This window comes from Leopardus geoffroyi, chromosome E1, assembly GCF_018350155.1.
Source record: "Leopardus geoffroyi isolate Oge1 chromosome E1, O.geoffroyi_Oge1_pat1.0, whole genome shotgun sequence".
NCBI lineage: Eukaryota > Metazoa > Chordata > Mammalia > Carnivora > Felidae > Leopardus > Leopardus geoffroyi.
This window is the reverse complement of record NC_059330.1, coordinates 14,633,719-14,661,604: the sequence shown is the minus strand read 5'-3', so window position 1 is coordinate 14,661,604 and position 27,886 is coordinate 14,633,719. Positions and strand designations below refer to the sequence as shown.

At 48.8% G+C, this 27,886-nt stretch overlaps 1 protein-coding gene across 4 annotated transcripts in view; it reads right to left on the bottom strand.

The window, feature by feature from the left end:
- Window positions 1-27,886, bottom strand: part of SMG6 (SMG6 nonsense mediated mRNA decay factor) — a 229,780-nt gene that overhangs the window by 13,862 nt on the left and 188,032 nt on the right. For all 4 annotated transcript variants that reach the window (XM_045490409.1, XM_045490410.1, XM_045490411.1 and 1 more), the window contains 2 exons: window positions 8,616-8,792; window positions 4,682-4,828 (listed from right to left, as the gene is read on the bottom strand). In XM_045490409.1, coding sequence (XP_045346365.1) covers window positions 4,682-4,828; window positions 8,616-8,792 — 324 coding nt within the window. The remainder of the gene's footprint in view (window positions 1-4,681; window positions 4,829-8,615; window positions 8,793-27,886) is intronic.

The window sequence follows — 27,886 nt, the reverse complement described above, 5'->3', positions numbered from 1 at the left end:
TGGCTCCCACCCTGCCTCCGACAGCTAGGAGCCAGGGCTGAGTGTCTGCCTTCCGCTAGCTTCCATACAGGTGTGGGGGGCTCTGTGTGTGCCCCATTGTTCCACAGCACCACCCTCCCCCAGCTGGGTGGCAGTGTGAATGGGCCGCAGCTATATTTAGAGTGAAACTCCTGGGGCCACCACAAAGGAGTGACTGCATCTTCAGGAGGGTGGGTGGGCGGGAAGGGGACAGGGGAGCCAAGCTATTTTCAGAACACATGTCATTGCTGGCTACAGAGCAAGACTGTGGCCATAATGCCGAGGGAAACAATAGCTGTGGCCAGAGGAAGAGCCTGTTATGTTTCAGGTGGGATGTTTGCAACTGCTCAGGAAACCCGACCCCGCCCGACAGCAGCACAAATCACAGCAAAGCCTCGTGGAAGCAGAGAGGAGGCGGCGGGCGGGGGGGGGGGGGGGGGGGGGGGGGATTCACAGGGCCAGGATGAGGTGCCAAGAGGCCACGCCTCATGCCTAGAGGCGATTTTCAGTGACTGCTTAGCCCTAGGGGCCTGATTAGGACTGAAACACCTCAGACCAACTGCCCAGACAAACCATGTACCTGGCACTCTGGTCTCCAGACACCTCCCAAGAATGGCAATGGGAATGAAAAGGACTCGTTCAGAAAGCATCAAGGTGGGCAGAACCGACCTAATGTGAAGGAAGAGGTGTCTCAGGCAACAGGCAAAGCCTGGGGTGAGCCAGAGAGCGTGGCCTCAAAGTCCCAGGTGGGCGGTCTTGGCCCCTCAGTATTCAGGGACTTGCCTGGGTGCTGTGGCTCCAGCTGCACAGGCCTGGAGAGCTGCCCACACCCCTTTTCTGACCTCCAGTCGGCCCCACTCACCAGCCTCTGTGCAAGGCCGGAAGCGGGGAGGGACAGGCTGCGGAGGGAGGCTAGGCCTCACCTCCCCCATCCCACAGATGAGCTTGGGCCCAGGGGTCTAGGTGGGAGAAGGGAAGTGGGGGTGTGGCTACAGCCCCAGATCTCAGTTGGACTTTATAGCCATCATGGGGGCCAGGAGGATTTTTTCAACTCCATCTTCATATCCCCTTCCCTAAACATGTGTGGTTCCTGTTTTGCTGCATCTGTAAAAGGCGCCGGGAGCTGGGGACTTGCCTTACACCTCTCGGTTAACACCCCTGGAGACTGATGGAGTTCAGAGCAGTGTAATTTACAGCCCATCTCTCCAATCTTAATTCACCCGATGCTCCTCTCTTCCTTATTGTATTAGTGTGACCCAGGTACCTGCCAACAATAATGGCCTCTCCAGCTAGGAGCCTCTCCCCCACTCCCAGGACAATTTATACCTTTTCCTTGGGATTTTCCCCCCTTAAATTAAACAAAAAGAGGAAAAATAAGAAAAGGTTAACATGGGTTTGGAGTGCTGCAGCCCCGTGGTTCTGGGCAGGGAGCCAATGGCCCGAGGGCACACACATGTGTGTGCTCTCCCAGAAGGGCCTTCACCGGCCCTGTTTTACAGCCACCTCGGCACAGACTCCAGGGTTCACGCATATGGCCAGACAGATGTGTCTGGCTTACGTTCAAGGCTGGAAAATGAAGAATTATGGAAGTGAAGGGCCCCGGGCATTAAAAGGGGGGGGAAGGAAGGGGGGAATTTTTCCTCTGCTGAGAAATCCTCCTGTGGCTGTGAGGCTGGAGGAAGAAGGCTGACAGGAGGCAGGGCCGCCAGCAGTGGTGCATGTGGGGCCTGTTCTTAAAGGGGCCACAGCAACCCAAACCCCAGCTGGCCCATAGCAGGCCTGTGGTGCCCAGGCCCGAGCAGCCTGCTCTGAAGGAGGTGACGGGGGAACAAAGCTCCCGAGCAGGGGCAGCCCCAGGCACCAGACGTCAAGCAAGATTCATACAAGACCTCCGGTTTGCAATGTACTGCCTGTTGCTGGAGAGGCCAAGCTGAGCAAGGCGCTCTTGACGAGGCCATGTCCCCATGGCATGTGCTCCCACAGCATCCTGTACTTCCCTTTGGCCACAGTGCACGCTGACGCCTCAAATCACTGGCTCCTCCATTCACTGTGCACCCTGCACCTTCTGGGGCGGGACTTCTTTGGTTCGGTCCTGTGTCCCCCGACCCCTAGCCTAGCAGATGCTCCACTACCACTTATTACACACTGAGATGGAGACATGGTACTTGCTTCTAAGGAGTTCACAGTACAACAGTGGGGGTGGGGTGGGTGGGGAACAAGTCCAGAAATAACTGTAATACGAGACATGATACAAGTTTCAGAAACGAAGCATAAATCAGTGCCACAGGAACACTGAGCAGAGAGGGATGAATTCCTCCTGAGGGGTATCAGGGAAGGCTTCACTGGGGAGATGAAGTTTCATCTGAGGACTGAAGGAAGACTAGAGTTTCAACAGGTAATAGGAAATGTGGAGCAGGAAAAGGGTATTCTGGTCTGAGGGAACAGCATGGACTGAGACCCGAGAGTGGGACAGGGTAGAGCACGTCAGGGGACAGTGAGAGGAGAGGACGGTTAGTGTTGTGGTCCGGGCAGAAGGGCACTAGTGTCTGGACAGGCACTTTACACGCACTGTCATTCTGAGGTAGGTGCTGTTACCACTTTCGTTTCATAGATGAGGAAACGGTTTTAGAGAAGTTAAATAATTTGCCCAATGCCACACAGCTCGTAAGGCTCACGGGCGAGAGGAGAAGAGGCTGAGAAAACACTGGGAACAGACAAGAAAACCTTAAATGCCATAGGAAGGAATTAGATTTTACTAGTGAAGCAGAGGCACAGATGATTTCTGAGCAGGGGAGCAGTTCTTTTGGGAAGAGAAGGATGACCACACGTGAGGTGCCCTGGAGGCAGCGAGGATCCTGGTGTGCGGACGGCACGTTCGCAGACTACCCAGTAAACAGCACCCCCTGGAGTTGTGCAATGCGTGGGCTCTGACTGCTCTAATCCAAGTCAGTACATGGCCGAGAGCAGCAGCTGTGGCAATGGGAACAGACAGGAGAGAAGGGAATAAATGAGCAGAAGGAGTTAAAAGCCAGTGAGGAATTTAAAAGGATTGTCTAGTTGCTACTGTCTATTAAGTCACCGAACAAATATCTGCTGAGCGCCAACTCTGCACACCGAGACTAAGAAGTGACAGGAAGGAGGAGGCCAAGAAGAGAATGGTGGTGAGGAAGCCTAGGAGGGAGGTGTGGCCAACAGAGGGCTTGCTTGTGCTCGACTGCGGCTGCAGGAAGGGGGCTTCAGGGCCTAAAGCTACAGGGACGTCAAGTATGACGGGGATCGAGACTCGATGAAGACAGGTACTTGGTGACTTCTGACACCACGGTTTCCATAACTGCTGGGTTGAGGGTCAGGACATGGAGGCGGTGAGTATAGACAGAACCTTTGGGAAGACTGACGGTGAGGAAGAAAATAACCACAGGACAGGAAGAAAGACAGCCTGAGGATGAAGCTGCCTTGCAGGCCACAACAGAGGGTACACACAGACCCCAGAAGGGCTGAGGAGGCAGCCACACCGTGACAGTGACCTGGTAGGAGGTACCACACACTTGATTCCAAGCAGCCAAGGGACACGAATACGTCAAGAGCAACGGATCCCAAATGGTATTCATTCCCCTTCCCGGGGCAGAGTTCTGGTCGGTGTTTAGACAAGTATCAGGCCACAGTGACCACTTACGGAGCACACACCGTGTGCCATTCATTGTGTTACGCGCTTTACACGCACTGGTTCCTGTAGGCCTCACGGCAATTCTAGGAGGCAGGCACTACTACCACTTACATCTTACAGATGGGGAAATGGGCTCTGAGAAGTTAATGTCCCCGAAGTCACAAAACCAGTAAGTGGTGGAGCCCAGAATGTGATCAGGTCTGCCTGACCACAGAACATTAAGCCCTGTGCCAAAGGCAAGGGGCGGCTGAAGCGAGGACTGGAAACAAGACATTCCTAAAGAGGCCCGATGCTTCCCCATGCTTACGGTCTTTAAAGTCTCTAAAGGAAGGAACACGACTGGCTCTTCTCTGTCTGCCCTGAGCCCCAGATAAGAGGAAGTGAGCTTATACAGTGTAAAAGGACAGACTTGGGAGAGCCATAGAGAAAAACTTGCCTCAAGTGCAGGTATGGGTCCACAGCAGAGCTGATGGTGGAGGAACAGTGTGTGGAGATGAAGTAGTTTCTCTCCAGGAGGGTTTAGTGTGTCCTGTCCAGAGGGGCTCAGCCATTACACAGGGAATCCAGATAAGCAGACTGTGGCTATGACATTCTCTTCCCTGAGAAGTGGTGTTCTCAACAGAGCACCTATGACCTCTCCAGGAGTGCCTGGATAAGGTTTAAGGGAACTCTGAAACCCTGAAATTGTGTGGAAGATTGTATATGTGTAGGTGTGTATTCACAGATCATCACTGGAGAAGAAGCTTTCAGCAGATTCTCTGAGAAGAACCTGCTTCTGCCTTGGAGTCTACGAGAAGGGAGACTCCAGGCACCAAAAATGCTACCAGAATTTGGTGATGGAGAAAGAAAATGGGTGGGACCAGTAAGGACACTGCAAGAGCGTCTCTTCCTGAGAGGATCCTTCTTATCTCTACTTGTGACTCACACTCCCCTCCCCCCTCCCCATGCCCTATACAGCCACCACCCTGATGGGAATCACCCTCCCCAGGCAGGCCCCACCTGGATCTTTTCTTGGCGACGCTGCTGCTCGGCTATCTTCCTGGCCAAAGCCAGCTTCTTGGCCCGAAGTTCCCTGATGTCATCCTCACCCCCGCTGCCTTCGGCCTCTGAATCTTCCTCAAAGTCTTCAATCACCACGTCCTCCTCCTTTGGGCGGTGGAGCAGACCAGGGGAGAGAGGAGACTGTGAGCCCATGGCCCTTCCCAGCCCCACCCTTCTGTCCTCCTAGCACTCCCAACTCCATGGAAAGAATGGCTTTTCCTTACAAAGGACCCCAAGGTGTGTGCTTCCTTCAACTCAGGCAGAGAGGGAGTCGACAGAAGCTGCCACCTTGCCCTACAGCAACTGCTCCCTTTTGCACTCCAGGCTCTTTCCTCTTGGAGAGTCATATGTCCACAGGAGAAGTGACTCACACACACATATACTTCCATGCTTATACACACAGCTCTCCATTCTCCTTTGCACACACTCACCAAGTCTTGCTTAGAACATATTTTCCTTTTGAAATCACCAAAGGGGAAAACAACAGAGAAAGCTGAACCACTCAATTTAGACCTAATTCCTGCTAATGATCTGATAGGAATCAATTCTGGCCAAGAGCTGTGAGTTAGGCGTGGAAGCTCCCCTGCCCCCGAGATAGCTTCAGGGAGCAGATGCTGTAGCTCAGCAGACCTTGCCCTGGTTTCTTTTTAAGACCACAGCCTGGCGGTGTGGGGGCTGCTGAGCCCCATTACAGGAATTCACATGACATGACCTTGCTCGGCTGCCCTCTCGGGTCTGGGCAGGCTAGGAGATGGCTGGCTAGCTTCAGAAGCCTCCTGCCAGGCTGGTGGAGCCTTCCCCAGGGATGGCCCCTCCCCGCCTGCAGCCTCAGCTCTCAGAAGCCCCCACTCCCCGGGTGGTCCCAGGCTCCATTCCTCACTCTCTCACTTCTGACCTTGGTCAGCAGAGAACATGCAGCTGCCCAAGACAGTGTTCTCTGAGGGACAGCATTAGCATGGGTAACAGGGAGTGATTTAGTAGGAGAAGATTCCTGTGTTTCTAACTAGATGATGATAATAATGACAATGATTACGACAATAACAGCTACCATTTACTGAATGCTTATTGTTGGTCAGATAACTAGGCTAAGTGTTTTTCATGTATCAACTCATTTAATACTCACGATGGTCTGTGAAATAGGTGTCACTATCATCCCTTCTTTATAAATGAGTACACTGAGGTTTAGAGAGTTAAACAGTTTGCTCAAGGTCAAAGGTAATAAGTGGCAGATCAGGGATTCAAATTCCAGTGGGACAGACTCCAAAGTATGTGCTCTTACCAACAAGGCTGGGGTCTTGAATCTAGACAGTAAGGCCTGACCAGCCCTGAATGGCTCAGGCTTCCACTAAGCCCACCCGGGACCTGTTCATTAGAGTCTTGTTCTCTTCTCTAACTGTCCATCTCAAGATGATATTCTGAAGGATTCTTTGGGCTGAAAGTGGTTGATATAGTGTGTGGGTGCATAGGTGATGCTTTTGTCTTGGGAGCAAAATCTAGGGGCAGGAAGACAGGTGTTTTGGTAGCATCTCTAAGGAATGGGACTCTCTTCTGCTCATGAAGAACGATGCCTGAGGAAACAAAGAATCACCGTCTCCTTCTTCCTCCCCCAACCAGCTTCAGTGATCCAATCTTTCAGTTTAGGGAGAGATGGGGGTCTCAGGATGGGGTTAGAACTGTCACTGTCCAAGAAGTCTCAGGGGTCTGGGACGCTGTCCACAGTCACCATGCATCTGACGACCCACAGACTATTCATTTCTGGGAGGCCCAGGCCATGAGGAGGAAGACTCAGTCTACACATTTGCTTCCCTGTTCGTGAGATTAACCTGGACCAGAGTCAGTGGGACAGGATGGCTAATTAACCTGTTGGGGGAACACTGCCTCTGCCTGCTCTGATCAGAGATCCACAGGGTTATCACGGGGCTTAGAGTAAGCTTGACTGAGGTCAAAAGGGGGTCAGTGAGGCTTGTCTGAGGTTCACTCAGCTCTCACAGCAAACGAGGAAGTGTGGGGTTATGAAATTACAAAGACCAGGGTAAGCAGGGTTTCCCAGGGGCCACTAACATAAAGGAACCCAGGAGGCTCGTGGGAAAAGGAAGAAGTGGGCAGCATGGTGTGGGTCATAACCTTTGTTTGGTCAATAAGCCTTAGAAGGAGAGAGAGAGTGGCACAGCCAAACTCTGGGCCTGGAGAGCTGGTCTGATCCTCCTAAGAGTGGAGGAGGCCCCCCTTGGCATTTACATTGTGCCCTTCTCTCCGGGCCTCACTTGAGGTGAGATTTGGTACCGGATTTGGTACTGTGGGCTCCACCGGCCAGAGGACATCTCTCACAGCAGTCCTGGATGCTGGCCTTGCTTACTTTCCACTGTCTGCCTCAGCCTTGAAGTGTGGGTGAGACAGCTGGCTGAGGCGCTGCCCCACCCATGCTTCCCTGCACAGCACCCAGGGCTTGGGTGGCATGCTCCGTCCCACCTCAAGCCTGGACACCCCGATGGCTTTAGCAACCCACCGCCTCCTCCCATACTGACAGCTCATTCTTTCCCGTTATTCCCTGCCCAGGTTTCATCTGGAGTCTGGAATCATGGGCTCAGCTTTATCCCTGGAACCACCTCTGTCCTGGAAGCTGAGCCCTGTGTCATCAGGGGTGGGGTGGGGTTCTCCAGCTATTCTAATGAAGCCAGTCCAAGACTCTGCTGCTCTAAAGACTCTGAACCAAAGGTGGCCACTCTATCACTGCTTCAGATCACAAACGACAGCTTCCAGCTGACATCTGGCTTCCCTGGCCTGTTGCTGATTTCATCCCTGCACCCCACCCTGCTCCACCAGGCGCTTGAGACTGCTGTGGGCCAAATGACTGTGTTGGCCTACGGGTGACCTGGCCTCTGGCTACAATCACTTCCGTCCCTTCTTGAAGTCCCACGTTCCTTCCCACCTAAGTCTCCTCTGTCTTTAACGCTGCAGAGGAAAAAAGGAGAGTCAACCTTCAGGCATAAGTGAGCTGTGTGTGTGTATACACCCAGACAGAGCTACCCACACCCAGACAGACAGCAGGGCAGCTGGCAGCGATAGGAAACGCATGCATGTGCCGGCATCACCACACACTCACATTTACTCAGAACCCACAGCCAGCAGGGCAGCCGGCGGCAGAGTTCTGTTTCAACTAACACACAAACCCAGCACACACAGACCTGTGACAACAATCCCCCTCAAGAAGACACATACGTGGACAGGAGGGCAACCGGTGGTGGGGCTTACAGGGGTGTGTACACGGTCTCGTGTGCACGCGCATACACACACACATATACACATGGTCTGGAGTGAAGCAAGGGCTACAGGAACAACCAAGGGCAAACAAACAAGAGGAGAATTCCTTAATCACATCAGGATGTGCAGGAGGGAGGGAGGGAGCGAGTGAGCGAGGGAGGGAGAGTAGGCCGGGGGAGGGGGTGATTTTCCACACGGGGCCAGCAATGTCAGCTCTTCCTGTACGTGTGCTGGAGGCTGGAGTTCAGGCCTGTGCTGCGCTGAGCTCCACACATCTATAAACTTGATCCTCAGCCTGAACCCTAACACCCCCCACCCCCAACTCCCTTTCCTAAGCCTCCCGAGCTGCACATTATTAAACTCTTTCTTTCCCTCCCTTCTCCTCCAATGCAACATTAAAAAGAAGCATCTGGAACTCGTAGCAGAGTGAGATGGAGACACTGGGGTGGGACTGGCAGGAAGGGGCACCAGCAGAGTGCACTCTTGAGAAGTTGGCTGGTCACGTCCACATCCATACTGCTGTGAGTGGTTATAAATAACCAGGGTAAGAGCAGCAGCCATGGGCAGAGCAGGGTTGGGGGCGGGGAGGGGAGCCTTCCCTCTGCCACAGCGGGCTCTCCCCGCATAGTACCTCATCTTCCAGTTGTTTTCCCTCTTGGCTTCCCATTTCCTTTCCCATGGTGTCTGGGACGGGTGCCACTGACACATATTTTCCACCCTTGAATGCCAGCAGAGGCTCTTCTTGTCCACAAAGGGCTTCCAGAAAATACTTCAGCACTGTGACCCTTTTGCAGTCGGCTGCAATAACCTACAGGGCGAGAGGGAGAGAAGCAAAACAGCATTTTCTGAAAGGGAAGATGAAGATGACAGGCACTGTTTGCTGGCAGAGGGGCACGTGACAAGTGTGTCAAAGTTACCCGACAAGGCTGTGGGGTGAACGAGCGGGAGTTTGAGCGTGTGTGAGACTGTGAAGGAGGGCCAGGGCAAGGGGGTTGAGGTCAAGGTCCTCTGGAGGAAGAGAGCACCACTACCTCTCTTAGGTCATCTCTGGGGGAGCAGACAACCCCACGATCAAGGCCCTCTGGGCTTTGCCTTTCTTCTACTGAGGTCCTGATATAAAAAAAGAATACACTAGATTCTTCTAAGTTTAGCATTTAATTGATAGAAGGAAGGAGGGAGCACAGAACACTGGTTTTCACAGAATACAGCTTCCTGGTACCCTCACGGCCACTCCATTCTCCTCCCGGCTCCCCTCTCTCTCGGTTCCCAAGAGGAGCCCTTCTAGCCTGAGTGCAAAATGAATGATGAGGGCTTTCTTGGCTGTTTCATTTCAGCTAGATCACTTCAGGCTTCCCCTGACAGGTTCCTGCTCCACCTAAGAGCTTCTCGTGCTCAAGAGACTGGGGCCAGGCAGGAAATTGTTGTCAGGAGAAGGGAGACAGGCAAAGCAGGTAGGGGGTGTTTCACCAAAGCTCTGCTCCTCCAGGGGTCCACGCCATCCTGCTCCCATGTGGCCACATCAGCACATAAGCCAGTGCTGTCAGAGAAACTGGGGCTGATGTAGCTGAAATGAAATTCAATATCTTGAGCAATCGTCAAATTTGTAAGTGTCTCAGAGGAAGTTTCCGTAGTCACTCTGTCTGGGGTCCTTCTCCTGTGAGACCACACAGGTGTGTCCTCACCTGTAAACCCGTCTGCATTGCTGGAACCCTCGCATGCCCTGCTCTTCATCTCTGGCCTCTGGGGTCCTTTCCTCCTTACTGGCAGGGCATGTACCAAGGAAGTGCTTGATCTGGAGCTTGGAAACTGGTGAAGGCCATCACTGCCTCATCAGCACTAACCTTAGCCCCTGGAGAGTGCCCTCCACCATGCTTTCCCATTCCAGACCACGAAAGGGACCTCTACGTCTGTATCACATAGTAAAGTACAAACTTGGAGACTGGCTTTGGTTGTTTGCTCCTTGTTTTACAGGTGCATATGCCCCTCACCTGGACAATAACCCCACTGGTAGCAAAGGGATACATCTTGCACTTTTTGTGCTTCTCTACCAGGGGGTGCTAAGGGCAAGTGGGGCACACAGGAGGCTCGCAGTAAGGACCGACAGGCACAGGGGAACATGAGGCAGGTGTGATCCAAGTCTTCTAGGACACTGTGGAGCTGAGCGCTACTGTGCCAGCTGGCTGGCCAGGGCAAGTGCAGCACGCACCAGTCAGCTGTGACTCCAACTCTGTGACTCTATCCTTTGCTGCCTCTCCCAGCCAAACCTGCTATTTTCCCTGCCTATGAGTGCCCCCTGCTCACCCTCACCAATGGCCCTGGTAGCATTATAGGCCTGAATCTCAGGCTAAGTCTCGACCACCTCCACCTGAGAAGCTGACTTAACAGGTGCTCAGCTACCCAGAGAAAGCTTAGGAAAGGACAGCCATCTTGAACTTGGGGTGCCAGGTCCTGGACTTGGGCCAGGGCAGGTAGCCATAGGTTCCACTGCGTGTGTTTGTTCAAACATGTCATGAGAAAGGCTAGGAATACAGAAGCAGGGGCTAAAAAGCATTAAAGAACAGAGCTGCAGTGAGTAATGGCCTGGCAGGCAGCACGCACAGTGGCCTCCCTGCATCCCCAGCCTCTCACTTGCAGAGGAAACTTCTGCATTTCCACAAGACTGCCAGTTTCCTCTCTGTGGTCTAATTTTAACCACCTTGTCGTTACAGTGTGTGTCAGCCACCTGACCCCACTATGACCTCTGACCTTATGCCCCAGCTACTGCTTGCACTATGGAGAATTATGTAATGGGTCCAGGACTTTCCTTTTCAGTGTGAGGCTGCTACCAGTGAATGGAGAGGAGGTGGGGGTTAAGGGGTGAGAGGAAGACAGAGGAAAAGCTTGCCATGGTCCTTGGCATCACCTGGATGGTAAGAAGTATGCCAGGACTCTTGCTGAATATGCAGCAGAAATGTGCCCAGAAGAGCAGAGCATGTCCATGGCTGTGTGTGCCCGCTGATAGGCAGTGAGAAGAGTTCCTGCTGTTTACAGCATGGGCTTGGTGGCATGCTCAAAGGCTCAGGAAGAAAGTGTGATTAGTGGCCAAGAGGGAGAAAGGGCACATTATGGACATGGGACTCCTGAGATGGGGATTTCCAGGGCACAGCAGGGGGGCCCCAAGGATGCAGACATCCTGAGTCTGCCTGCAGCACATCCTTAGGGGATCAGTGGGGACTGTCATTCACACAGACACAAAAGCAAAAAGGCGTGTCGTGTCCCCCCCACCCCCTTTTTTGATTGTCCCTCTAATGTTTAGAAGGAACAAGGTTTCTTTGGGGATTTTGTCTGCTATGGCCAGTTAGTTAGTTCCTTCCCTAGGGCGAGGGCACTCCTGGCTGATTCTCAAAAGGGTTTCGATCCACTGGGATCTCTGAGATGCCACTAAAAGATCTAAAGAGAATTCTAGGTGTCTGCAGAGAGACAAGCTACCCAGCCTTTTGGAATTGCAAACTCCCTCCTTTGCAATCCAACTAGCAGGGAGGACAGCCAAGGTTGTGCTGTCTCCTTAGGTTTCCAAAGTGAGTGAGAAATGGGCTTCTAGCTATATAGTGGGAACTGAGAGAGAAAGTCTAGGGCTTGCCCAGGGGCATAGAGAAACTTCTGTCTCCAGCCTTCTGGCTTATCTGGTAAAGCATAGGAATGAGCCCAGCAGAATGAGGACCACAGTTCTCTTGGTCCTGTAGTTTATAAGAGGCTTATGGGAATATTCTCCCAGACAAAGACTCCAGCACTTGAGTTGGGGAAAAAGTTTAAATGTGGTTAATAAGGGACACCGTGATGGAAGAAGCCCTTCGAACCACCCATAAAGAGCCAAGTCCAAGATGCTCTTTGGCTGGCCAAGAAGGACTTCCTGGTAGGACAGGGGTTAAAGCTGGGCTCCCTGCTTGGAGAGGAAGGAGTCCAGCTGAAGTCTATGACATAATCCTCACAACAGCTCTGTTCATGAGTACATTTTTCCGTTCTATATCAATGAAAAACACAGAATGTAAGCGGCCTGTACATTGCAGCTCTGGGCAAACTCTAGATTCTCTAGAGGAGACAGAGCTGGGCAGGGGAGGCCTCCGTCATGGGCTGTTAACAGGCTAGAGTAAGTAAAAGGGCTGCTGGCCAGGGACTACCCCAGGGAACCTGGGACCCAGCACCTTCTCAGTAGCAGTTCTGGCCCTTCTGGAGGGAGACTCACTGTGTAGGAGATTACCAGGAACTCCAACACTGATGGACAAAGTGTCTCACACAAATCACTCTAGTCAGCTTTGAAAAGAAAACTGGGGTTTTAGGTCAGGGAAGAGCTAAAAGAAAGGCGCCCAGAGAAAACCCCTTTCCGTTCCCCTGAAAACCATCTGAGGCAACGTGCCCCACCAGTGGGAACTGAAACCTCTAGCTTCAGGGCTCCGGTTATCACTGGATCAGGTCCACACGCAAAGAACCAAGCAGAAAGGAGGACTGAAAGCAAGATGTGGCAAGGCCACACAGGAGTCTGTCCTGTCACAGGCTCAGTTCCTTAGAGGTATAATGAGAGCATGCATGGGGTAAGTGGAGCTTGGAGCTATGTGGAAAGTTAGGTCTTGTGGAAAGCAGGAAGAAACCTCCAGGTCAAGAGAGAAGAGGGAAGGCAGACCGAGCTACTGGTCTGGGGTACCTTAAGGTGGGGTTGATAAGCAAGGAATGGAGTGTTCTACAGCCACTTGGCAGGAGACAAGCCCAGCCTGGGCAGAGATGCCCTGGAAGGAACAGAAAAAGAGATCTGTCTTATGGACTGTGGGGGAGGGCGACAGACAGAGAAAAGGAACTGAGCACCAGGTACCACAGACTGATTGACGTCCTCTGAGTTGCAAGACTCAACACCTCAGAGCTGCCACAGAGAAGGGAGAACACTCCTCCCTTCCCTGCGCCAGTGTAGCCAAGCGAGCTCTGAGAACCAGGCCTCTGGATGCAAGTTCTAGGGAATAAGGCACTCACTCCATCTTTATTAGGGTCCCTGTTATCTCCAAACGGGCCTCTTGGAAGGCACAAGCACAACAGGGGCTGGTTTGATTTTGTAGTTTCTTTTTTCTGAACTCTTGGTTTGGGGGAACCAGAATTTAAACCTGTACTATCAGCCAGTTCTCTATTTTTTTCTGGTCTTAAAAAGTCCTGCTTGCTACTGCTCCTCTGGTTAAAGAGAAAAAATCACATGGGTTTTCCTCTACAAACTGAAGTTTACAGGTTGTTTTTCTTGTTTCTCTAAATGGAGCCAATTATTCTCACATTTGTTGAAACCTTCAATCAAATTTTATAGCTTGTTAATTTTACAGAATGTCCTTAGAGCAAATAAGATGCAGACAGAAAGTGAAGTCTTGCGGAGATTATTAAGAAAGCTTAAAATAGCCTGCAAATCCACCACCAAGGCTGGTGAATATAGGCTGTTTGGCTGGCTTCTGAGGTCAATTAGCAATGGGTTAATTATCATCTTTAATAAGCCAAGCCTACAGATTGGCTACAAGAAGCTAAAGTCAGACTAAAGCGTTTTCACAAACTGGGAACCTCTGGTTATTCACGACTCACCCTCACAGGAGACTACAGGGTGGGAAGGACAATTCTGTAGTGGCCAAGGGTGGGTCAGCCTACAAAGAGGCCTGCCAATGAAAGTTCAGACACAGGGAATCCTCTGGAGCTGGGAGGACAGAGGAAGTGGTTCATTCACATTCCTAGAGGGAGGGGTTTCCAGGCAGGGAGCGGACTCCAGAGGCAGGAGGGAGCTGGCCATAAGGATGCACATTCACTCTGAAGACACAGGGAGTAGCTTATGATGGGGAGACAGACATTCGCAGCCTACCTGAAATCAGAGTGAATTGGTACTGGACTATGAGAGATGGTGGCGGGTCAGAGGGGAAAGAAAGGAAGAACCTGTGCAGGTGCTGAATGACAAAGAGGGCAGAGGAAGAAGAGGCATGGGTCCCTGTGCTAGACACATAACCTGAAAACCCCTGGGCACACTGTCAAGGGAGTCACTCAGCACTTCACCATTTCCCTATCCCTGCTGCAGCGGGGCCCCATTTCTATGCAACGCAGCTAAATGCAGGCCTCTCCTGCAGTCACTTTCGATCCCAATGTCCAGACCCAGCACTCCTTAGTCCTATATGGTTAGTCTGTGTTAGTTGAGAGGTCAATGAATCACAAAATGAGATGTTAACATCGTCGACCAGCCCATAGCAGTCACCCCATTCCACATGTCTGGTCCCAACAGCTGTGTTTTTTTCACAGTGGAGGCAATGGGGGGCGCTACCCATCAGCTGACAACACGCAGATGCCTGTTCAGAGTGGTATGGCAGCCACTCGCCACACCCACCTCCACTGTGTGTGTGTGTGTGTGTGTGTGTGTGTGTGTGTGTGCGTACATGCACTTGCACCCCTGCACTGCCCTGAAGTCTCCTAGAGAGGGATGGGTGGGAACTGGAAAATGGTTAGGTAGAAGACTTCAGGGACAGGGAAGAGGCTACCCTAATAGTCTTACTGTATATTCCAAAAGGTGCAGGTACCTGTCTACTGGGAGGCAGATTAAGTTCACCCTGGAGGGAGAGTCGAGGGAACAGAATTGTGGAGCATACCCTGGCACTGAGAAGGTAAGTACAGTAGAAACAATGGGTCCATTCTGGAAAGAGGCAAGTTGAGGCAATAAATGGGGTTGATCAAGAGCCTGGGCTTCACAGTCAGAGAGACTTGAGAGACTTGTCTTAACTACGACTTCCTAGCTGTGTGTCTACAGACAAGTTACTTAGCATCTCTGAGCCTCTGTTTGCTCAAGTTGTTCTGAGGTTTAAAAGAGATAATGCATTATCAAACATTCAGCAAGGTGCCCGGGCCAAGTACTCAATTAATGAATGGCTGTTCTTTTTCCTTCTTCCTTGCTGCCTCACTCTGCTCAGACATGCGTGGAAGCCAGACTCAGAGGTAATGAAGAAGGAAACATGGGGCTGGCACTCCTCTGGAATGTTCACCTGGCTGTTGAGGCTGCTGGAATATCTTACTCAGAACTAAGGTGCTGGATCCAGGCTGCTGGGTAGGCCACTTGGTGGAAGCAAGGCCTGGCCTCTCTCTAGCTGTCCCTCCTCCTAATCTCCACAGAGATTCTTAGGCCTAACCACAGACACGCATTCTGTGGGACTCTAGAGAGGCCTCAAGGACCTGGGCTTTAGGATAAACAAGCCATTAATGCACACAACAGAACTAAAATCCCATACTGAATATCAAGACTGCCTTGTCCATCTGGCTACTTCATACTGGGGTTGTGTGGTGGCTTTGTCTTTTTAGCACTATCCTCCTTAAATGAGACCCAGCTGGATCCTTGCTCCAGGTTCCTCAATACAAAAGAAATGATGAGAAAATCCCCAATGTGGCATTTTCTACCCACCTGAATTTCCTGAGCTTGGAATTCTGAACAAAGCCAGAGAGAGGAGTCTGGATTTTCCTGTGTAAAGTACAGCTTGCTCTTCTCGAACGGTTCCCTCGTGGAAAGAAACTATTCTTTTCTAGAGCTCTGAGCTCCGGCTGTACGAGCAAGGTGCATTCTCAACATGAGCCCGTTGCAGAGAGCAAACTATAGGCAGCAGTAGCTTGGGCTGCAGTCCAATCCGCTTCCCCTGCAGAGTGCTCTGAGAGCAGCCACCCACATCGGCAGGAGTCAGGGGCGGATACTGGCACTGCCAACACAAGCCTTTCAGGTCTGGCTGGCTTCAGCTGGTCTGAAACCTGGAACACAGGCGCTGGGGCCCTCACTTACTGAACCAGCAGGGGAGGCTACAAGCTCAGCCCCTGGGGATGAAAGTCCTCATGTCTGTCTCAGTCTGCAAATACCCGCATGCAGTCTGTTTCTACATTGCCAGTTAGTTCTGGGCTAGGAGCACTTATCTTGGGCTCCAGTTACGCTGAGCTACATTCTTATTTGCTTCCAGATGGCCAGGATCAGGAGACCACCCTTTAGGTTTGTGTTCAGGTTCCTTCACCAAATTTGTTCCTAGTTTTATTTTACGTGTGTGGGGGAGAATACCCTCTCTGAGATATCTGCAGCACTCGACACACTTAGTCAACAGTCAATTCAACAAATATTTTCTAAATGCCTACTGTGTGCATTAGGCACTGTTCCAGGCCCTGAGGATTCAGTAGAAAACAAAGTCCCCGGTGGCTCCAGTGGGTGGCGGGTCACATTCAGATCAGGTATATGCAAGACTCTCTGCCTCTGTCCTAAGAGAGAAATCCGCCACCCTGGCCTTATGACCTGTAGCACGCAGGGTGGCAGAATCCTCATTCCTCTTCCCTCAAGGAGGAGGAAGAAACAGCCCCAGGAGACCTGGCACAGCGCTCCTTTATCCCTTTTAGGTGACGGGTCCTCGGGAAGTCAGGATGGAGAATTAATTCCCTTGGGCTCAGCCTCACTACTAGATGAAATCCCGATCTCTCTTAACGCTTTCCCTGACTTGTCTGAGCCCTCTGCCACCCACCGTCCCCTCCCCACTGTGTATCACCACTCTCCCTTCTTGCTATTATTCCCTAATCCTCAATTCAAGGCCCCAGGCAACCCTGTTTGATATCCCCCCACATGCTGTTGGCTCCCTTTTGCACCTCTGAGGCTTTGCTGTTATTCAATCAGTTCATTCCCTCGTCTTCCTTTATGTTTGATACAAAGTCTTTCTTAAGAAGTCTTACTCAATGTGCCAGCCCACCGCCCACAAATTTTTCCTAAGGCTCTACTATGTGTTAGACATTTTGGGCACATAAGGGAGAACAAGGCAGACGCCATCCTTGACCTCACAGAACTTTCAACTAGAGAGGGATTCCACAGCAACCTACGCTAACTCTCCCAAGTCCACAGGTGGTCCCTTCAGCACCTGTAGCCTAGGCCAACACTTCATTCACCTTCTCTGACCTCACTAGCAGCCCTCAGCATGTGTACTGCTTCCACGAAGAGTCGCCTGTCTTTCAGAGCCACGCTGCCACAACCGGAACCTCCTCCATATCATCTCCCAGTGATCCAACCCTTTCCTGAATATTTCAAGTGGGGAGGATTCAAGACTGTGGATTTAAAACCATCAAATGCTTAAGAAATGTGGGAGTAATTTTTATTGTTACCTACTTAATGGATTTCTTTGTTTTGCCTGTTATCTTCCAGTATTGACCACGCTGTATGAGAGGTCTGTTACTATTTTGACTCTACAAGGGGGTTCATTTTCTACCAGGGAGCCCATTCCATTTTTGGACTTTTCTAATTGGTAGAAACGTCTATCTCTTCTAAGCCCAAATTTGCCTCCTGGTGCTTCTAATTCTGTTCCTGGGGGCCACATAAAAACCCCCAAATTCTGCTTCTACCTGACTGGCCTCGGATGGTTTGAAGTCGATTGTATTATACCTTCCCTAGGCTGAACAGCCCCACTTCCTTCAACTGCTCCTCACTTCAACTGTCTCAACATCCTGCTTATTCTTTCACCAAGACTTTCACTGAGACTAATGTGTCCCTGAGAGCGAGTGCCCACGTGTGAGCCGGCAGCTGAGAACAGACGGAACATCTCCTCCTTGTTCCATTCTGGATACCTCCGTCCTATGAATTGAGGCCAAAACACATTGTGAGCTTTTTAATCAACAAATCCCCAAAGTGTTTCCACATAAATGGCTAAATAATCTCTCCCCCCACTAAGTGCAAGCCCTCCATTGTTCCCTTTTAAACATTCCTTCACTGAGGCCTCCCCATGCTATAAAAAAAACCCCGTTTACTTACGATTGTGCTGCGTGCTACTTGCTATGTGCAGCTGACTTTTTGGATAAGGTAGGATTCTACCTTTATTCCTACTTGATTTCATCTTGTTATTTACTTCTTTCATTGTAACCTATCAAGTTTTATTTGGATCCTACATTTGTCACCTGAGAATGTGTTCCCTCTTAAATTCATGACATCTACAAATCTGATCTGTTGATTTGTTAATGCTTCTCAGTATCTTTCTCCCATCAGTCTGTCCTGTTTTCTCCCCTAAATAAGATTCTTGAAGGTAGGCACCATAATTTGTATACACACACACACACACACACACACACACACACACACGTATTTAAAGAAAAATCTATCTGTAGCATCTAACACACACTGAGTACGTGGATAGTGTGGATGACATGATCACAGAGGGGAGACAGCCACACTGTACAGTATGTGAATCATACTCTGTGTTGTGCAACACAGACACCCTGGATAAACTCAGAGATGCTACTCTCTGCTTTGGATAGTGCTCCCCGTGGAGGTTTGGGCTCAATAAAACACAAGTACTCTCTTTTGACAGGTTGCCTACTGAGTTTTGGGTTTGAAATAAGATACCACAACAAGCCAAGCTCTGGGCACGTTTTGCCTTGTCTTAACTAGAGGCTGTTGCTCCTGGACAGGGTGTAACACACCTCAGCAAGGGGTAAGACCTAAGTTCTTCAAAGCACCAATGTGGTGCTCTGAGAAAAAAAACTGCAGCCATATCTCAAGAATCCTCATGGCATATTAAAAATATGGCACACAGAAATTCTGAGATTAGGGCTGAGGTAGAAACCCACTTTAAGTTGTATTTTCAGATTCTATACCCAGAGTCCTGAATCTTACATGTGGCCCATGCCTCAAGCTTGGCTAACTAAAGCTAACTAACTAAAGTCCATCCATAGTTTGAGATAAGGTGTAAGTAAGGTAAATGTCTGGGATGCAGAAGAAATTCAATAAATATCAGTTCCCTTTTCTATACCTCTAAACACTAAAAAGCATTTTTTTTGAGAGACAGAGAGAGAGCGCGCAAGTGAGTGAGGGTCAGAGAAAGAGAGGGAAAGTGAGAGAAAGAGGGAGAAGTGGGGCTCACCCAAAGCAGGGCTAGAGCTCACTTGATGTGAGACTTGAACTCATGAACTGTGAGATCATGACCTGAGGTGGTCAGACCCTTAATCAACTGAGCCACCTGGGCACCCAACACTAAAAGCGTTTTGAAAAACCACCTGTATCTTGGGCGCCTGGGTGGCTCAGTCGGTTAAGGGTCTGACAAGCTCAGGTCATGATCCTGCAGTTTGTGGGTTCGAGCCCTGTGTTGGGCTCTGTGCTGATAGCCCGGAGCCTAGAACGTGCTTCGGATCCTGTGTCTCCCTCTCTCTGCCCCTCCCCAGCTCTTGCTCTGTCTCTCTCTCTCAAAAATAAACATTTAAAAAAAAAAAAACCCAAAAACAAAACAACCACCTGCATCAAAATCACATAGTGAGTCTGTTAAAAATGCATACTCCTGGATTCCACTTTGCACCAAATTAGTGTTTCTAGGGATAGGGGCTCGGAATGTGTACTCTAAATAAGCGAACACTGAAGTTTGAGAGTCAGTGCTTTAAAGGGTGGAAGACTACAGGAAGTCCCCATGGACCATGAGATCATGACCTGAGCCAGAGTCGAGTTGGATGCTTAACCGACCGAGCCTCCAGGTGTCCCGGAAGCAGTTGTTGTTGTTGTTATTGTTATTATTTAAAGGTTCTACTTTCAAGTAATCTCTACACTCACAACCCCAGGATCAAGAGCTGCGTGCTCCTCCGACTGAGCCAGCCAGGTGACTCTGAAGCAGCTACTATTACATTCAGGTACTGATTATAGAGAAGAAGAAACTGAAACTTGAGTAAATTAAATGAGATGTGAAGCCAGATGAAAGGAGTTCCTAGCCTTGTGTTCATGCCACCTCACCAGAGCCACTTCCCGGGACAGCTTTATGCCACAGGGCTTTAGCCATAACAACAAAATCCGCTGCGTGCTTCCTTCACCCTGACAGCTACAGCTAACGCTTAGTGAACGGCTGCTACATGCCAGGCACCGTGCCAGATACGGTCCATACACAGCTCCTCTAATCCCCACGGCCCCATGAAGCAGGTGCTGTCATCATCTCAATTTTACAGACGAGGAAACCAAGGCACAGAGAAGTAACTTGCTCAAGGCTATACAACTAGTAAATGGAGGAGCTAAAATGTGCCTCTGCTCTTTTTTTGTAATCAAGGTTTTAATTTTAATTACCCTATAGTTAACACACAGTGTTACATTAGTTTAGGTGTATAGTACAGTAATTCAACAATACCGTGTATGTTATTCAGGGCTCCTCATGGTAAGTGTACTCTTTAATCCGCATCCCCTATTTGCTCCGCACCCACCCCTGTGCCTCTGCTCGTAACCAGTGTTCCAACTGCCCGCAGCTCTCTATGAACCAAGAAGGTTTACCTGTGCTTCAGGCAGAGATTCTCACAATCCCCGCAAGGGGAAAAGTCTGATTTCGTACAGAAACTCAAAGCGGGCAGTCTCTTGACGCTCACTGCTTGAAGACTGACCTCCTTTGGGTGAGGCACTCTTCCCACAGGCGGCTGACATGGCATGAGTCTGGGGAGAGCAGGGTCTAGAGGAAAGTTCACTTCATGCTTTCCTAACTCATGTGATCTTGGCTAACTTACTGAACCTTGTTTGCAAAATGCAGATGATTCTGAAGGTCTCTTTCCATTCTTAAACGTTTCTATGATTCTGGGCAGTCATCTTGGAAAGGAGGAGAGGAAAGACAGTTCTGCCACTGACCTTGATGCTGGAGTTCAGCTCTGTCACAGGGGTCAGTGCCAAGAGTTGGGCTTGGCCTTCTCAGAAGGGCTGAAGCTTCAGAATCTGAACTAACAGTGAGAGGCTACAGACAACTCATGATGGAAAAAGGTGGTATCGGCTCTTCTCATATGATAAGGCACTCAGGAAGACTTGGAGGGTTTTATGGAATCATTAGCACAGAGCTCCCCTCTGGCCACAGAGCAGAGGAAGAAACAGCAGACCAGTTTATAAAGCTCCAGAGCGGAAAATTTCTGTTGGTGTCCAAACTAAGTTTTTGGCTTTCTGTGAAGTTTGGAAAGACTCATACTGATGTTTTAATCACCTGTTTAGTGTTCTGAAGACTCTTGTCGGCGGCCTCACTGAGCTTTTGCTCCAGCAGGCAGTGGGGAGCTGCTGGCTCACACACCGTCATCTTTTTGTGAGCCATTTCTTTCCCATGGCCATCTCCGACACCCTGTAGCTCTCTCCAGGCCACTTGGAGGGTATGAGCCAAAACTATGAGCCTCCCCATGGGAGGCGGAGGGCAAGCTTTCTGGCTAACTTCTCGCCAGATCCAAAGCCAAGAAGGGCCCTTTAAGAAAAGTCAAGGGGCAAAGAGGTAAGAAGTGGTCTCTGGAGATCAGAATACAAACTCGGGGCAGGGCACATTCTAGAAGCAAAAAACTCATGAGCATGCAAGAAACCCATCAGGGAGGTTCAGGGTAGCAACACGTAGAACAAGTCAGCATTTTACTTCCTCTGCAATTTTCACTGCCCACAGCTTCCCAGTGGCTGAAATATCCCATTGTACTGGGAAAGCTGTGGTGGAGATGAACTGGTAACTGCTGGTTGCCAGGCATTATGTTATTTCATTTGACTATCACAGTAATCCTTTGAGACAGAAAGAGGAAGAGGAAACTGAAGCTCAGAGGAAACGAACATCTAGTAAGTGGTGAAGCTGGGATTTGAACCCAGATTCGTGTTATTCCAAAGTCTGTGTTCATTATACTTTGTAGTCTCTTAGAAGGAAATGGTACTTTTGGGAAAGAGGACTTAAGTTCAAGTCCTTTTCACTAAGGGATGCCTCCCACCCCCAACCCCGCTCAGAAGCAACCCAAAGGCCCAACCCCAGGACAAAACAAACAGTTCTGATGAGGCTGCGTTCAGATGAACACAAACCAAACGGATGCTTGGCTAAGCCATAGGCAAGAATAAAGGTAATGAAATTTAACATTTCTCAGCGTACCCGTCTTAAAAGGAGTTATAACCTTCAGATTAATTTCATTTCTCTGGACACAGTAGGGGCAAGACCTTAGCCGATCAGTTGATGAAATGAATGGATATGGGAAACTAGTCACTGCTGGGTGCCAACTTAAGACCTACATATGAGTGTCCCCAAGTTCTCTGTAGTACACAGTCTTGAACTCTGGACGTACTGTAAAGAGGCAAGTCCACCAGGGAGCATGGGGACAAGAAAAAGGAAATCAAAGTCGTCTCCTTCCACCTGGCACCCCAAGGCTCCACGAATCCATTACCCTGAGACACTTTTACTGTGCAAGCAACAGCGTGTGTTGTTCATCTGGCAGCTCTTGGTCTTGGAGCAAGACGTGAAGGCAGAGAAGAGAAAGAACAATAATTTGGTTCTCAGTAGAAAGATCAGGCTTAGGGAGGAGATGCTGATTTCTGCCTGAGTTCTCAGGGAGTACCTCCCTGCCACAGAATTTTGTCTTTCCTTGCCTTCTCTCTTCTTTTCGGGGGAAGCTTCCTCAACTGTCTGCTCTCTCTGGCTAAGAGTTAACTTCCCTTTGTCTAGCCAGGACGCTGCACACATGCCATTGTTCCCTGCCCCATTATGCCTGAGTTCAGGCAGAGAAGCCGCCAATATGGCTTTCAGCAGAGGAAGGGAAGGGGTCTCTCAAGGGAACTCTGCTTACCGAGGAAAAAGAGACTCCTATAGTGGCAAATGGCACAGACTGCCCTTCCTCAGTGACCTCAGAGGAACTGGCTTACAAAGGGTACAGTTAGAGGGGGACAGAGAAGGAAGGGAAAAGAGAGGGAGACCATGATCAGAGAGGTTTTACGTCCCACAGGAATAACTGTGAGGATGAGGAAAAGGCTGTCTTGTCATAAGGGCAAAATTAACCAGACCCATCTGATTAGGACAGAGGGAAGGAGGGTGCTGGGATAATGAACGGGGGCAGAAGCTTACAGACCATTGCATGCATGAAGGGATGTAGGAGAAAAGTGTTCCAAAGCTGATGACAAGGCAGACAGGAAACTTACATGTCCTTGCTGACAGGAAAGAAATAGTGAAATTCTGGGTCTCCTCTCATCTGCAGGATTTCTAATAGGCGTCTGAAGTTCACCCTCTTCCCAAGGATGTGCTGACAGCTGGGAATACTGCCCTTCAGGTCAGGCAGGGCAGGGGTCTAGACCTCTCCAGGAGTTCACAAAGAGGTTCAGTAAGGACTCAAACCACGATCCAAAACACAAATGGGACTGCCATTTCCTGTTGGGTTTCCATGCTGTAAAAAAGGGGGGGAGAAATGCCAACTACAAAGTGCTCTGTCTTCTGTGGAAAATGGAGTATGCAATGTATCCGGCTCCAGGTTCTGACTTGTAAATCTAAGTGAGAACTAGTTGCTAGCTGCTAGAGGATTATACTGTTAAAGAGATATTCCACCACCCAACCTGCCAGCCTTTCTGTTCACTGTCCATGGACTTCTAAAGAGCTGATGACAAAGTTGTCTTGGACCTCTGTAGGAAGGGCAGCCTTGGCCTTTGGCAGCTCCTTCTGGACCCCAGTTCACTGTCCTGTGTTCTTAAACAGCTCTGATGGAACAAGCCATCTGTGAGGGTTATTTAGCTTGGAACTGGAAGAGGGTGAGGATGTGGAAAAAATAAACTGAGCAGCCAAAGGATGGGGCCAGAGAGAGAGAGAGAAAGGCAGGTGGCATGTTCGTGAGACTATGTGCCAGGGCTGACAGTGGGGTGGGATTGCAGAAAGGAATGGTGCCGGAAGGGGGCCAGTATGGGAAGCTCTGGAACACCCAGGACAGCATGATTTTCTTTTCAAAGTGTTTTGTTGTTCTCTGAAGGGCTCACATACCCTCACTTGAGGGTTACCATTATAGGAGGGTCCTGGGATAACGCAAGTGTAAGCACACCTGCCTTGCCTTCTGAATCCTGCCTAATTTCGCACTGGGCCTGAATCCTAGCTTCAAAGGTAAATCCAACAGGTTTTCTACATCCAAAGCCACAAGATAATGGCAACGGCTGAAAGGGTAGAAAACGGAGATGGTGGAAGGACTGAGGAAATCTTTATGAATTACAGAAAACAGCAACAGAGACTGCAGGATGGTCTGGAAGAGATATGGGAATCTGGTGTGGGACTAAACTGTAACCGGTTATTTGTTTAGAGTCTTCTTAACTGCCTCTCCACTCACTATGAACAACATATAAATCGAGAGACTTTTATTTTCAAAATCTAGACATTTTCACTTATAATATCTCATTTAATTCTTTTTTTTTTTTTTTTTTAATTTTTTTTTTTTTTTTTTCAACGTTTATTTATTTTTGGGACAGAGAGAGACAGAGCATGAACGGGGGAGGGGCAGAGAGAGAGGGAGACACAGAATCGGAAACAGGCTCCAGGCTCGGAGCCATCAGCCCAGAGCCTGACGCAGGGCTCGAACTCAGGGACCGCGAGATCGTGACCTGGCTGAAGTCGGACGCTTAACCGACTGCGCCACCCAGGCGCCCCAATATCTCATTTAATTCTTAATGTGCTATCATGATGGGACAGACTACTTTCACCCCCTATTTTATAGAGAGTAAACTTAAGCCCAGACAAAATAAATAACTTACATGGAGTTTTCTTATGACCAAAACAGAACAGAATGAAGACTGTGACTTCCATCTAATTCAGGGAGATTTATTTTTCTGCAGGTCGTTCTGGCAAAACAACACTGGACATGATGGTATCTCACCTGACCCATTTCTGATCACCAAGCCTATGTAGTATATCCTCATAGGATTTGCAAAAGAGTCCAAAAAGCTGTTGTCAGAATATATTTCTGGTTCTTTACTAAATAACTCCAGGTCATTGGACTAAGAACAGGCTTGGAGGTAGCAAGCCAGTAACTATGAATGCTGCGTATCCTACTTCTAAAGCACATACACAGAAAGACATGCAAACAATCACAGACTGCAGCTGACCCTTGAACAACACAGGTTTGAATTGCGTGGGGTCCACTTATATGCAGATTTTTTCTGATAAATACAGTATAGTACTGTATTTTCTCTTCCTTATTTTTTTTTCCTTATTTCAAGTTTTTATTTAAATTCTAGTTAGTTAACATATATGGTATATACGGTTCCTTATGATTTTCTTAACATTTTCTTCTCTAGCTTACTTTATTGTCAGAATACAATATAGAATACACATAACATACAAAATACATGTTAATCGACTGTTTATATTACTGGTAAGGCTTCTGATCAACAGTGGGCTATTAGTAAAGTTTGGGGGGGAAACCAAGATTTTTTCTTTTTTAATGTTTGTTTATTTTTGAGAAAGAGACAGAGCATAAGCAGGGAGGGGCAGAGAGAGAGGAGACACAGAATCTGAAGCAGGCTCCAGGCTCTGAGCTGTCAGCGCAGAGCCTGACGCAGGGCTCAAGCCCACAAACGGTGAGATCATGACCTGAGCCAAAGTCAGACGCTTAGCCAACTGAGCCACCCAGGCGCCCCTGGGGAGCCAAGTTTTATGCATATTTTCAACTGTGCAGGGGGTCAGCAGCCCTAAGGCCTGTGTTGTTCAATGGTCAACTGAACTTTGTGGTACAGTTTCACTGCTTCACACTGGTAAGACAGACAAAATTTCTGTACCAGCGTGTACTAGGGAAGCCCCACACAGCCTCAACTTTTTTAAAACTGACAACACAGAATTAAAAGCTATCGATGAATTCTGCTATTTAGACTAAAGCCACTCTTGCTGCTGACAAAGCAGAAGAGAAGCTCAATGAGAGCATCTTCTAGGAGGCACTGAAGATAGGGTGGCATCTCGGCTTCCAAAGTGGCTTCTTCCACTGAAGATACGGTGGCGCCTACAGGCCAAACTGAAGCTGTTTAGTGATGTGTAAACACATGGCACATGGTAAAAACAAACAAATAGTACAAAAGGCTGAATTTTAAAAACAAAATCTTCTCATTCTGATTTCTAGACCCTCTGTTCCCCAGCCCTGTGCCAGCTTCTGTCGTGTCCCTCAGAGATATATGCATACACTGCCATATATGATGAACTGTGGGCTCTCCCTATACTTCTTATAAATATATTTATATAAATGGTTATGTACTTTGCCATTTTTAAAAACTTAACAGCATATCTTAGAGATCATCAACATCATTTGTGAAACACATTTCATACCAAATGCTAAAGATCATCAACAATAAAGTTCTGGAACACATCCAGAAAACTTAACGTGTTTATTGCAACAGAGCTTCTCTGTGTTGGGAGGACTAAAAAACCTAGAAAAGGAAGCAAAACAAAGCAGACTGGAGAAAATAGCTGTTTGTTAGTCAAGTCCATCAGGTCTGGGAGTGGTCAGTAACAAGAGACCTCACAACCCCGCATGGTCTCAAATGACAAAGAGGTTGGGCAAAAGCAGCTGCATTTACATATCACAAAAGATTATGAAGTGTATGTATGTGCTCCAGTCTGCATGCTGCCCAGAAACAGTGCTTTTTCTGAAGCACACATAGACATGCAAACAATCATAAACTATAATCCTTGAAAAATACAGGTTTGAGCAACATAGGTCCACTTATATGCAGATTTTTTCTAATAAATACAGTATACAGTACTGTAAGTGTACTTTCTCTTCCCTTATGATTTTTTTTTTAAGTTCATTTATTTTGAGAGAGAGCGAGAGAGAGAGCGAGCGAGCAAGTGAGCATGCAAGCACTGGAGGGGCAGAGAGAGGATTTCAAACAGACTCCATGGTCAGGGCAGAGCCCAACACAGGGCTCGAACTCACAAACCGCCAAATCATGAGCTAAGCTGAAACAGAGTCGGACGTTTAAACATTTAAATGACCGAGCCACCCAGGCGCCCCTGATTTTCTCTAGCTTACTTTACCAGAGTAAATCAACATCAGGAGGGTCTTCATCAAATGTGAAGGCCAGAAACAAACACTGTAACATTTTTTACTGAAACAGTAAATTGTGTTAATTTCATCTCTAAGTGTAACCCAGATGTTATGGCAAGAGGCACTTGTACATCTGAAGGCTCAGGCATCGCCTGCAAGTACTAGTCTCAGTTAGGGACAATATGCAGCTACTACTGAACAGAAAGTAAGATATTTGAGGTGTTTCAGGCTGGTCGCACAGTCTGAGGTTCTACTGTGTAAAAGTACCCTTTACTAGGGCAGGCTGTAACTTTTTGCTACATTTTAAGATATTCCACTGAATTCATTCAGTAAATATTAATCAAGTACCTGCTATGTGTGCCAGCCTTATTCAAGACATAAGGAATAGAGCAACGAATAAAACAATATTCCTGCTGTCCGTAAAGCTTACCGTTCTTGTGAGACTGAGAAACAAATAAGCAAATAAACACAGGACAAGTGGGAAGTCCTATGGAAAAAGTTAAGTAGGGGAAGAGGGCCAGAGAGTAACAGGGTGGGGAGAGGACTGCTATTTTATAGAAGATGAACAGGGAAAGGCTTCCGGAAAAAGTGCCATTAGAGCAGACGTGAAGGGGTGAGCCACTAGGCAGAGACAGCCTTAGAAGGGCTTGCCAGCCACACAGGGCAAAGAGAGAACAGGCTCTTCTAGCCCAGCTGCGTGAGAGAGGAGAGGCCTTTGTGAGTTTATGCAACTTGCACGCCCTCCATGCAGTTTCTGGATAGTTTCCATCACAGATGAGAGTTTTATGTTGAATTTTAAGTTGACCACAAATATTTAACTTCCCTGGACCACAAATGCAGTATCTTCTCTGCGGTTTAGCTGGCACCAAGCACATATTTACGAATCTCTATATGTCTGCCTGTTATTTAAATTTCTTATAGAAGTGCCAAGGTTTTTAGTTGTGATTTACCCCCTCTCACTCTGTATTACTGAATGCGAGCCCTAATCAGGCCTAATTCTTGGAGAAAGAAGATATCTTTACAATTGAAGTATAGGGTCTTCCTAGTTAAATATCCTATTACTGCTTTCCTCGTCAAAAAACATCACTGGAGGGTCAGTTCTGAGTTCTTGTATTTGAATTACAATGTAAAAATTAA